At 33.0% G+C, this 12,799-nt stretch overlaps 1 protein-coding gene and 1 long non-coding RNA gene across 2 annotated transcripts; both read left to right on the forward strand.

Annotated features, from left to right (window-relative positions):
• Positions 1-248: 248 nt before the first annotated feature.
• On the forward strand, positions 249-1,460 carry LOC138342257 (uncharacterized). Its single transcript, XR_011215087.1, has 2 exons — positions 249-373; positions 1,354-1,460. It is a non-coding gene; the product is annotated as an uncharacterized lncRNA (long non-coding RNA).
• Positions 1,461-2,083: 623 nt separating this feature from the next.
• Positions 2,084-10,025, forward strand: LOC101258021 (uncharacterized). Its single transcript, XM_069294419.1, has 15 exons — positions 2,084-2,202; positions 2,502-2,603; positions 2,678-2,833; positions 2,947-3,172; positions 3,291-3,367; positions 3,490-3,538; positions 3,685-3,765; positions 4,308-4,368; positions 5,484-5,676; positions 5,765-5,892; positions 5,973-6,066; positions 6,704-8,334; positions 8,424-8,539; positions 8,643-8,738; positions 9,866-10,025. Exons 1-9 carry the CDS (start codon positions 2,084-2,086, stop codon positions 5,609-5,611), a joined length of 999 nt encoding a protein of 332 aa, XP_069150520.1. The 3' UTR covers positions 5,612-5,676; positions 5,765-5,892; positions 5,973-6,066; positions 6,704-8,334; positions 8,424-8,539; positions 8,643-8,738; positions 9,866-10,025.
• The last annotated feature ends 2,774 nt before the right edge of the window (positions 10,026-12,799 follow it).

A 12,799-nucleotide genomic window follows, 5' to 3' on the forward strand; every position in this document is an offset into this window, starting at 1 on the left:
TGGAGATGCTAAAATTTATAGGATAACATCAAAAACACATTATCTTTGGATTTTTTGGTAAATAGACTCGGCTTATCAAAAAAATAAAATAAAAATATATGTTATAATTATAAATTTGCAAAAAGTTACTATATTTGAGAGTATTAACTAGTAAATAAATACGTGTATTATTTTATTTCCGCGTCCACGCGTTTTGGAAAGCTATAAAACAGAGACCACCTGATCCGCTGAAAATTTCTTACGCTACCATCTAGAGTACGCCATCGGAATGATCTCCGATCAAAACCCTAAACCCCCGTATCAGTTATGCCGCCGATCTAGCTGCTTCTTCCATACGTGAAAAAGAGTAACTCAGAGAACTTGATGCAGTCAGGTTTTCTTAAATTTCTCGCATGTATTCTTTTATAGAAAAATCAAGAACTCTTAAGTTACATTCATATAAAAATAGAAACTGTAGTTTTCTTGAATATATTGGCATTGCAAATATCAAGGAATTTCAAGAAATTAGGTTGTTATTCTCGCAGTGTATGTTAAGTATGTTAAGGATGTTCAAGAATTGAATGGAATGTTGTGGAGTTGTTCTTGAACTCAAAAACAAAAATTAAGTAGTTTAATTATAGGAGTTTGTGATTTGTAGTAATTTGAATGAAGACACTCAATTGGACAGACTTTCAGAAAGGTTTGTGTAATGCAAGAGAATAGAGAATATATGGTTCATCTTTTCTGATTTTGTTAAAACAAAAATTAAGTAGTTTAATTATACGAGTTTGTGATTTGTAGTAATTTGAATGAAGACACTCAATTGGACAGACTTTCATGAAGGTTTGTGTAATGTAAGAGAATAGAGAATATATGGTTCATCTTTTCTGATTTTGTTAAAACAAAAATTAAGTAGTTTAATTATACGAGTGTGTGATTTGTAGTAATTTGAATGAAGACACTCAATTGGACAGACTTTCAGAAAGGTTTGTGTAATGCAAGAGAATAGAGAATATATGGTTCATCTTTTCTGATTTTGTTAAAACAAAAATTAAGTAGTTTAATTATACGAGTTTGTGATTTGTAGTAATTTGAATGAAGACACTCAATTGGACAGACTTTCATGAAGGTTTGTGTAATGTAAGAGAATAGAGAATATATGGTTCATCTTTTCTGATTTTGTTAAAACAAAAATTAAGTAGTTTAATTATACGAGTGTGTGATTTGTAGTAATTTGAATGAAGACACTCAATTGGACAGACTTTCATAAAGGTTTGTTGTAATGTAAGAGAATAGAGAATATATGGTTCATTTTTTCTGATTTTGTTAAAACAAAAATTAAGTAGTTTAATTATATGAGGTTGTGATTTGTAGTAATTTGAATGAAGACACCCAATTGGACAGACTTTCATAAAGGTTTGTCTAATGTAAGAGAATAAAGAATATATGGTTCATCTTTTCTGATTTTGTTAAAACAAAAATTAAGTAGTTTAACTATACGAGTTTGTTATTTGTAGTAATTTGAATGAAGACACCCAATTGGACAGACTTTCATAAAGGTTTGTGTAATGTAAGAGAATAGAGATTATATGGTTCATCTTTTCTGATTTTGTTAAAACAAAAATTGAGTAGTTTAATTATACGAGTTTGTGATTTGTAGTAATTTGAATGAAGACACCCAATTGGACAGACTTTCATGAAGGTTTGTGTAATGTAAGAGAATAGAGAAAATATGTTTCATCTTTTCTGATTTTGTGAATGTTTTGTTGGCTTGCTCAAAAAGCAGGGACCAGTGAGCTCTTTAATGAATTCTTTATGTTCTTTTGTTAACTTCTTTTGATGACGAGGGCATATGCTTAATATGAAAATTAATACTATTGTTTCTTTTCTTTAGGTTGATACTCCATTCTAGACTAATCTTCTTATGTTTGTTTGTTTATAAGCTGTGTAATCGTACTTTGAACTTGAACCAACTTTCCACCAGATATCTGCTGCTATGTGACTGTTTCTACATCTTCTGTTTATGCTTCCTTTTTGTCCGGTCATTTTATCATGGTTTCGTATGCTCGCTTTACACCAGCTACACCAAAATACAACCATTAAGATGAATTGCATACTTCCCCAGCAAGTTTTGGCTTTAAAGGAGAGGCTCAGTGGCGTTCCTTTGTTGGAAATCGTCACTAAAACTCACCGGAAGCCAAATGGATATCGCAGGTTTTTCAGGTAAAGTTCTTATGGTTTTTAGTTCATAGCATCCATTAGAATAGGTGTAAAACTACTAACTTGGTCTTTAATCTTGCCATTGCATATGGGAGGGCAAGTGTTTGTACCTTGGAATTGAAGATCGTAGACAAAATGTTGGTGCAACAGGTAATTCTGTATAACCCATTCAAAGGAAGAAAATGCATTCCAAGTACTTCAAGTTTTCTCACAATTGAAACAAATAAAATATATTGATTTATATACTTTGTACTTTTAAAGTTGTACGCTGTCCTTCCTGATCTTTTGGTTTGCATGTATAGTCTTGGAAGTCCAAAGAGGATCTTGCATTCTCTGCAAGAGTCTTGTCTAAGAACCACCCTTGTGCATCCGAGTGTCTCCCTCAAAATTGTTGATATTGAAAGGTCCGTCTTTGTATACCAGCTAACTTCAGGATATTTCCTGTCTAGTTTCTTAGATTTTGTAAGTTTGTGTGCAGTGAGGATGTCTTAGTTTGCACGTGTGCTTCACCTTTTCCGTTGCCGCTATTGTATAGTGGGTTTGACATTCTTCTTAGTTCCCTTGACAAATTGAATGCAAGTGATGGTTCATTCAAGCTCTCAAGATACGTCTCAGGTCCTGATGTTTTCACAGTGTAGGTATACAGTCCCCAATTGATGGATAAAGAGATGCAATAAGTCTTCTTTTCTACACCCTACTCAATCTTATGTACTCTTGTGACGTCTGACGGAGTCATCTGTTAATAAGGGGCGGATGTTGTATTATTCCTGGAGGATTTGGTGAGAGAGATGTGGAGGGTAAAATTCTTGCTGCCAAATATGTCCGTGAAAACAGGATTCCTTACTTGGGCATATGTCTAGGCATGCAAATTGCAGTTATCGAGTATGCTAGATCCATTCTTGGGTTGCAAGATGCGAACAGTACAGAGTTTGATCCCAACACTCACAACCTTTGGATAATTTTTATGCCGGAAGTTAAGTTCTGATATTTCCTCTTCATCATGAACTTCCCTCATGATCTTCATATGTTTGAGGTCTCATTTTAGTAGCAGATATATTAATCATATATTATTCTATTGACCAAGTTCACAGGGTTCAAAATCGCATATGGGTGTACCATGCGTCTTGGATCAAGAAGAACGTATTTTAGAGTCAAAGATTCTAAATCTGTAAAACTATCAGTACTTCCTTTCCTCCAACCTCACTGCATTGGCTGTATCTTGATCTGTAGCCATTTTGGAGGACTTCTCCTATTGATATTACCAAGTGCCTAAACTATATTGTTTCTCAGATGTCGCAACCGGAGCTTTGTTGATGAAAGGCACCGTCATAGATATGAGGTTCAGCACTTTTTTTTCTTTAAATTTGGAATTGTGGTGTAACTACTGTGCATCTAGGTGGACAAGTTTAATAATTATATGTGGACCATAAGATGTGATGTCTTTAGTAAGGGATGCATGCCAAAAATTTATCCTGTGCTATGTAGGTGAATCTTGATATGGTGCAGAAATTTGAAGATGCTTGTCTTTCTTTCCCTGGCAAAGATGAAAGTGATCGGTACATGGAGGTGAGCCTTTTATATAATTGAAATTATGAAGTCATGATAGATATTCGTAGTGTTGTTGTTGATTTTATTATAATTATGAAGCCATTGAATGGGAAGATGTGGAGTTTTTCTTGTTGAAGGCCCCACTCACACTACACTAAAAAAAACAAGTAGTTTAATTATAAGATTGTGATTTGTAGTATTTTGACACTCGATGGGACAGGCTTTCCTGTACACCCTCAGTGGTCATTTTCTTTTACATGGTTTTGACCTTTCGATTTTGATTGTTCCTTAAAACTTGAAAATTGTGTCAAGTAAGAGAATGGGGAAGTATATGTTTTCTGATTTTGTTAACGCTTTGAGGATCAACGGAGGTGGGCTGCTGAGAAATATGTCAAGTCGTTCTTTAATGCAATTTTAATCGCTTAGAGTAGTTACACAGAAGGCAGTGATCGGTGAGGCTTTTCAATGAATCCTTATGTTCCTTGGTTTGCTACTTCTGATTACGATTATATGCTTGTTATTCTTATAAGTAGATTGCTCCTAGTTTGAACTTAACCCAGTTTCTATCAGGTAATGTTGCAATAGGAATTGGGACCTGCTATGTTAAGGTGGATGACAATGGTAAGTGTTAGTTTCTTTGACATTGTTCTAATGCATTTAATGTGCTGAAAGTTCTGCTCATTATATGACTTAATCATCTGTAGCTGTACCTTCTTTTGAAGGATCATTTGAGGTTGTACTTTCTTTTGAAGGATCTCGTGTTTCACGAGATGAACGAGTGCTGATGGAAAAAATTTGGTGATCTTTTTGCAAAATGTTGAACTGACATCATCTTTTCTATTGTATTGATACTGCTGTACATAATTTCTTTTGCGTGACAACTATGATGTTCATAATTGAATGCTTGTGGTAGTCTATAGGATTGCATACATTACTCAACTAATAGTTTGTTTGATAGTTTGTGTTCATTAGTATTCTTTCACAGATGTTGTTTTATTTATTGTTTGCGGTTTTATTTGTAATTGGGCAAACTTGTATGGCTGTACACCACAAAATTTTGATGCTTACACTTTGGTTTTACTTTATTGTATGGCGTTCATGAACATTGTTTCCTGGTTCTTCATTTGCAATAAAATACTTTCTATACCTGTACGGCCTGCCCAAAAAAAAAGGGGGGGACGGGGGATAAAATATAATTTTTGTTGACCACTTCTGTATGTAGAGAGATGTTTTGATTACTTAATCTAGCTGAAGTTGAGCTAGAACATACATATTCGTTTGTATGTATTATTTTCCCAGCTTATGGAGACAACATATAGGCCCGTTCTTTCATCTTGTATCATAGTTTCTTTTTGCCTGGCCATTTTAATTAAATAATGTTTTATATGCTTCCTTTACACCACCGACATCAAAATTCTGCCATTCAAATGTTATGCTTGCTTTCCCAGCATGTTTTGGCTTTAAAAGAGAGGTTTTGAGCTTTATTTCTAACCTTTTTTTGTTGGAAATTGTTACTAAAACCCATGGGATTCCAAATGGATATCGAAAGGTTTTAAAGGTAAAGTTCTTCTGAGATTTAGTTGGTAGTATCCATTAGGATAGGTATAAAACTACTAATCTGGTCTTTGTTTTTTCCATTGTTTACCGTATGACAAGTGTTTGTACCTTGGAATCAATTATTGTAGATAAGAAACTCTCAAGAATTATTTGATACCATGAGCTGTGCACTCCTCTAGGGTGGATGGGGACTCACATAAATGGATTGATGCTTGAAATCGAGGTAAAACAGATAAGTCTTACAAGGAAGAAGAAGTCATACAACTCTTCCATTTTACCATGGCAAGAAGTTCTTTGCCACGAGTGAGTCTTCAAGAAAGGCAGAAGGAAATAATAATATTAAGACAGTTCATGATGTGTTACTCATGCCAGGTAATTTGTCTTTTGTGCTTGTTTGTGTTAATAATCAATTATGACAGGAAGTGTGTGCAACTAATTAATGTTCTTTTCGATCATGCAGAAACTAGAACTGTAAGGAGACTGCATCATTCTACAGAAGCTATCTGGCTGGAGCTTCCACGACAGTCATGAGTCATCCCATCAATGTGATTAATCTTCAACCCATGACAGTGTATTTTCTGATGGAAGGTAATGTTATCAAATTTCTTGGGAGGGTTAGGTTCTTTCTGATATTAATTACTCACACGACCTGATGTTTCTCCCTTCAGGCCAAGTGTGAAAATGGAACCTGTCAACATCTGAAATAACAATTACAAGCTCAAGGGGAGTGCTCAAGTACGCACAATGGGGAGTCAAAAGAAGGTAGATCATTCTTGCCTTTTGTTCCTGACCTGAATAGGTGCTGAATTTTTTTAGTGCATGTTTCAGTCATACAGCTATTCCATTTTACCATGGCAAGAAGTTTCTTAGATTCTGGGACAAAATGCAGGGACTTCTGTCCAGTGATTAAATATGCTAACACTGTTAATCTTTGGTATTATTCTAGAGACTCGAGAGCTTTTGAGGATACTTTTTTATGCATCCTATGTTTCAAATGGTATCAGCTTACCTCTTTCAGTTTTTAGAGTTACTGAGTTAGTATCTTTTCTCTTCTTTGATGTAATAAAGAGAGAAATATATTAATGACATGGATCTTAGAGGAAGTTGCTTCGTTTGAACACTTTAAATCTACTTTAACGTTCTAACAGTTTTAATAAATACAAGAAATTGTTAATTAGAATGTGGGAGGATTAAGGAAAAGCGAGAATAGGCTCTGAAGAAGTGACAATTTTCATATTTTTCTTGACGAGCGGAGGAAGTGGGAGCACATGTAAACAGAAGACTGTGTTTAGTTCTTGGTTTTTGATTGCAGACCATGGAGTAGATCAAACCTGAGAACTGTTGCACTTTTTAGGATTACTGGATCTTGTTTCACTGATTACTTTGTCTGATAATGCAGATATTTTGCTATGAACTGGATTAGGAAGCTATCAATGGCATGTTATTTATTTGTTAGAAATGCTGCTCATCCCAGTTCAACATTTCTACTTTGTGTTCCATATGTAGGTTAAGAGAGGAGTAGTTTGAATTATTATCTCAAAAATGAAAATAAAAAGAAGTTTGAATGTTGGTATATACCGTCCTTAAGCTGACTTTTCTAAATGATGCTTCACAATCAAGCTAGAAAAAGACTAAGCAAGTGATGTCCTAATGAAATGGTGCACTGAAGAGTGCACTGGCAGGAGTGAGATTCGATCTTCACAGATTATTCGGTGGGGATGTGCTTCTGAAAAGCATGATCCTGAGTCCAGATTCCTCTGTCAAATCATACGTTCAAGTCTGTCAATTGATTTCTCTCTTGCTCATTGACAGTTGGTGTGAACTGGAAATCCAGAAACGCTGCGCACACCCATTCATCTAATGTTTTTCCTAAGGATGGTGATTTCCTGGATAATAAATTCAGTGCTTCAGGTAGCTAGCTCCAGTTGTAGATCAGACTTCCTGTTAATTTCCAGACGGGAGGAATCTTTAACAATTGTAGCTGGCAGATCAACAGAGAATGTCTCATTTAAGGAATCTCTTGTACTTGATAACAGTTCAAATGTAAAGCATGAGAGAAGGAAACCATTTATGCAGAGCGGTTCTTTGCGCAGAAGCCTCACACATGATGAATCATCTTTTGATAGTTATGAAGATATTAAGTTTGAAAAAAGTAAATACAGAACCAAACAAAATCACCTATAATATGATTTTAGTGTTGAATTTGAAGTAGCTGAGGATGTTAATCAGGTCTTAAATCATAGGTCTCTTTCAGGTAAGGAAATATGATTTGAGAAGTTTTGCTGGGGCAAAACTAAGAGCAAGGCATTGCAGAGTCAAAATAGATTCAGAAAAGTCTGCATTAACCAGGACATTCTAGAAGAATACGATCATCGGATGGACTTCTTTGAACAGACTGCTGAAATGTATGATTCCGTCCTGCCATATTTTAGTCCAGAACCGCGTCTCTTCTGTCACCAGATATCGGGACCTGGTTTCGAGATGTTAATCCTTACATTGCTGAAAATGGGATTGAAACTTCTGTTGAACATGAAGTTGGTCTCACGTATATTTTTAGAAACATGGAACATAATTTCGTTGTTCCTGCCATAAATAATTTGAGAAAAGACGACTGCTTGTTCCCAAATCCTGCAAAATTTGATCTTGATTTGTATGCTTGTTCTAAAGAGGATATGGGGCAGTATAGGGGCTCTTGATGCGTGGGTTGTTTATAGTTCAGGTCCTTCTGAATTCTATTATGAAGGAGATGATTTGTCACTTTTACATTCTCATGGTGTAGATAACCTTAATAATTATTTGACACCACGAGCTATGCTCTCCTCTAGGGTGGATGGAACTCGGGTAAATGGATTGATACGGGAAATCAAGGTAAAACAGATGAGCTTATAGGATGAAGAGGATCAGAAGAAGTCATTCAGCTCATCCATTTTACCAAAGCATGGAGAAGTTTTTTGCCACAAATGAGTCTTCAAGAAAAGCAGCAGTAAATAACATATATTGTGACTGTTCGTGATGTGCCACTTATGCCAGGTAATTTGTCATTGAGTGCTTGTTTGTATTAATAATCAATGATGAAAGAAAATCTGGGCAACTAATTAATGTTCTTCTCTATCGTGCAGAAACTACAGCGATAAGGAGAGTGCAGCATTCTGCAGAAGCTATCTGCTCGGAGCTTCCACATCTATGTAATCAATCTTCACCCAAGTTGTGGTGACTGTGTATTCTCTGATGAAAGGTAGGTCATGTTATCAGCTTTGTTGGAAGGGTAAGGTATCTTTCTGATATTCTCTCCATCAAATAAGTTAGCAACTCACATAACCTGATGTCTCTTTCTTCAGGCCAAGTATGAAAATGAAACTAGCTAACATCTGGAATAACAAATTACAAGCTCAAAGGGGAGTGTACAAGTACACTCAATGGGGATTCAAAAGAAGGTAAACGATTCTCGCCATTTCCTGACCTGAATAACAGCTGAATTTTTCTAGTGCATGTTTTTCAGTTAATTAGCTTCATTTCTTCTTCTTTTTTGGGTAATAACTGTGAACTACTACCATTACTCCAACATGAAAACTTCAAATTTACAACCTAAAGAGCACCTATGGTCCCAACCACCTCTAAGAAGAGGTTTAGGACTATCCAGGTCTCAAACAAAACTGTTCCAGGAAAAAAAACCATAAGCTATTGCCAAATACAAACAAATTTATTCAGTTGATCTAAACTATTTGCTTTCTAGTTAATCTTCTCAGCAGATTCTGACACCACGCGGTTCCCCTTGTGTTCTGTAGAGTGGTATTCGAGCTCGCTTCTTTCTGTATTTGTACAATTGCACAACTTGTACTCACATCTATGCTTCGAAAAATCTTCCAATTCCTAGCTTTCCATGTGTGATGGATCATTGCCCCTCATACTGCCGCCAAAACTTCCTTTTGTATTTGCTTCCATTTCCTTCGTTTCAGCCATTTCAGACTTTGGGGCATCCTTCTAAATCATTTGGACCTCTGTCCAGTTTGCCAGACCATGTCAAACTGCAGTAATCCATTGACATTCGGAGAATAGGTGTTGAGGAGTTTCTATCATGCCTGCCAAACAGAGACAACACTTTGAGGAAATATCTGTGTTGGAACTTCATTTGATTGTTTGTTTAAGAGAGGAATTCCATATTATTAATGACTGCAGTATCTTTTCATTCGTTTAGGAATAATTTGGACCTGGAGCACAGTGCAAATAAATGCATGGAGCAACTCTCTATCTCTCTTCCACACACACACATGAAAAATAGTAAAACGGAACATATTGTATAGATTGAGGGTTTAAAGCCTTTCAAGTGTCGTTTGATCATTTTATGTTCTAATAGGGTTAATTAAGACAAGTGAATTACGAGTTGTAAATTTCTAAAGGTTTGCTCTTTGAATTATAAGGCTGAATAGGTTTTCAATTTAATTTGGAAAACTATTCACGACATCATTCATGTTTTAGGAAATACTTCACTATCTAACAATATTCCCTTGCACGTGTTTTGTAAGAAAATGATTGGTTCTTTTTTTCTTTTTTGGTAATGCAGGTTCTGTGTAGCTGGGGTGTTGGGGCATCTCCAATCCAAACACCTAATTTTACACCAAATTTGGTGTTAACCAAATTTACTGTAATCAACTCCAACCTACTGCATCGAAAAATAATTTATTTTCTCTCATTATTATTATTATTATTTTTTATTTCATTTATATTTTTTTATTTCATAAAACATTTTCTTTCTATGGTTCTCCTTTTATAATCGTTTAATATAAAATTATTTTGTATCATAATTTTTTAAATATATAAATTGCTAGCAAATATTATACAGTATACATAATAATGGATTATACAAATAAAAGTAAAATTATTAATGAAATATAATTAGATAAACATTATATAATTGAAGATTTTATTTTAAATTATACATAAACATTAACTACGATGCTCCCATAAATGTTTTATTAATGCATTACATAATTTAAAATGAGCTTTTTGTCCTCCATTTTTTTTTATATCGAGCTAAAAATTATTGAAATTGATAATTTTCATCTATTGTCATTTCTACAGTCGGTGCTGGACCTTTCGATACATCTTGAATTGATGCATTAAGATCACGCACATTCTCAATTGTATTATTTTTTTAAAAATTTATATGTTTGTATTTTTATTAACACAAATTTAATTTTTTTAAAAAGTCATATAAAGAAAAATTAATTTATAAAAAGCTAAATTTTATATCTAAATTAATATTATAAAAATATTCCACTAAAAATGATTAAATATACAAAAAATTTAATTAAAACATACAATTTATATAATGTTTAATTAAATGTTTGTGTAGTGAAATAATATTATAATATTTAAAAAGTTATTTGGTGTGAAAATTAGTGCAGGTTAGAGCTTAAAACACCAATTTTCACACTAAATATAATAATTAGTGTAAGATTTGGTGTTGGGTTAGAGATAAGAGTATCGGGAGTGGTATATTCCCATAGCCTTGAGATCTTTCTTTTGCTATTCTCCAGCAGCTCTAGGAGTTCCCGTTCTCGCTTTTCTTGATCTTCCAAGCTTGAAGCTCGCCTGCTTTGGTCTTAGTCTAGCTAATGTGGAACTGTCAAAATTTCTACAACAGTGTAGTCCATTGACACTTACAAGTACTCATATTTCACCTCATTGAATTAACTCTAATCTTTCTCGTGTGGAATCTGGCTTATGTTCTTGCTTAATTGTCGTGTCATGTCTCTGACTAAACTTCCCTTTTTTTTTTTGTTACTTTATTGTTTTAATTAACTTCGATTTATTGCCCATATGTAGCTATTTTAGTAGTTTATTGTAGAGATTTTTTTATATGTGTGCTTTTATGGAGTTTACATTGCAATTATATTTCTTTTGAGTTTTGATAAATGTCTATTGTTAATTGCAAAAAGATATAGACTCACTTAATCTTGAATACAGATCTGTGTATCAATTAGATTACTCACATATCTACTATGTTTATCTCTTTATAGAAACAAGTTTTTGTTGGTATTTCGTCAACGCATCGCTTAGATTAGTTTCTATGTGGAAATAGTTATTTGAAAATCCAAAATGAAATGAGCAGGCACTTCTATTTATCTCGTAATGTTAACATACAACTTTCAAATCTCTATAATTTATTTTTCACTTTTTAATATTTATGGATGCTATTATGTTTGGTGTTAATTCAATTTTATTACACAAAAGTCTTATTTGTATAGATATTCTTGTGACTTGGACATTTTCTTTTACAGTACAATGTCGTTGATAATTAAATGAGATGTTAATTGATAATTAGTAATTGTATAGAGCAACTAAAGTTATGAAAGTTTTGGTCTATTATTTATTTGAATTTAAGGCTAATCTTTTCATGCTTATGTCTTTTCTCATCCTCCTTCAATGTTATTATGCAATTTTTTTAATGATTTTAGAATCTCGTACTTTGTGAATTATATTTTGTTATTTATATATTAAGATATTTTTTTGTGCCATTATATCTACTTTTCGGTGTATTTGAGATAATTAAGAATTTATTTTAACATTTAAAATAATTGTATTGTTACTTTGCTATGTACAAGTCATGTTGACTTTGTGGCAGTTAAATGAAAATAACATGGATATTTTCTAGTTTAAGTGAAACAAAGTAATATGAATATGTTAAAAGTTTAAAATAAGATTTATGGTCATGAGGGATGGATGTATTTAATTTTTGCTGTTTAGGATTAAAATTTTGAATTATCAATTTTGTAATCTAAATAGATCTGTGAATATTGCATCTTTCTTCTTGCGATAGAAGTTAAACTCAGCTCTGACAACTAATTATGTTCTTCCCGTCCATAGTGACTGCAAGTTTACTTTTTATTGTATTTGAAAAATGAAGTACTCGCAAACTTACTTTTTATTGTATTTTAAGGAGGAATAAGACCAAAAAAATGAGAATTAATGACGAGAAGAATATAGTTAGGGTCAATTTGGAAAGTCACTTGGTAATTGAAATTGGTGTAATTAATTACACTTACCTGTTTGGTTGCCACGTTGTAATTACGCTAAAATTATACACGTCGTGTTTGAATGTCAAAATGTTATAACACATGTTCTGTTTGTATGAATAAAGGCAATCACAAAATTATGATAAATTTTAAAAATAAGAATTAAAAATTTATACTAGACAAATAAGAAACTTTATAAATGACATTAAATTAAATAGTTAATATATATATTCTTTTTTGAAAATATATTAATGAATAAACATATTTTCTGTAACTAATATTATGAAAAAATAATTGATTTATATTTTTAAAATTAATATCTTTCAATTGAATTGATCGTAACAACTAAAAATATGAAGTTTTCACGAACATCGTGAAATGCATGTTTGATAAAAAGAATAATATATAAATAAAAATGTCATAAATTATTAAATGTTTGACAAAAATGTTATCTATCAAGTCTAATTAAAAAATATCGA

This window comes from Solanum lycopersicum, chromosome 2 (assembly GCF_036512215.1).
Source record: "Solanum lycopersicum chromosome 2, SLM_r2.1".
NCBI lineage: Eukaryota > Viridiplantae > Streptophyta > Magnoliopsida > Solanales > Solanaceae > Solanum > Solanum lycopersicum.

Coding starts and splice junctions, on each gene's coding strand:
- LOC101258021 (XM_069294419.1), top strand. CDS start 2,084: ATGAATTGCATACTTCCCCAGCAAGTTTTGGCTTTAAAGGAGAGGCTC. Junction 2,604..2,677: donor AAAATTGTTGATATTGAAAG/GTCCGTCTTTGT, acceptor GTTTGTGTGCAG/TGAGGATGTCTTAGTTTGCA. Junction 3,368..3,489: donor GAGTCAAAGATTCTAAATCT/GTAAAACTATCA, acceptor ATTGTTTCTCAG/ATGTCGCAACCGGAGCTTTG.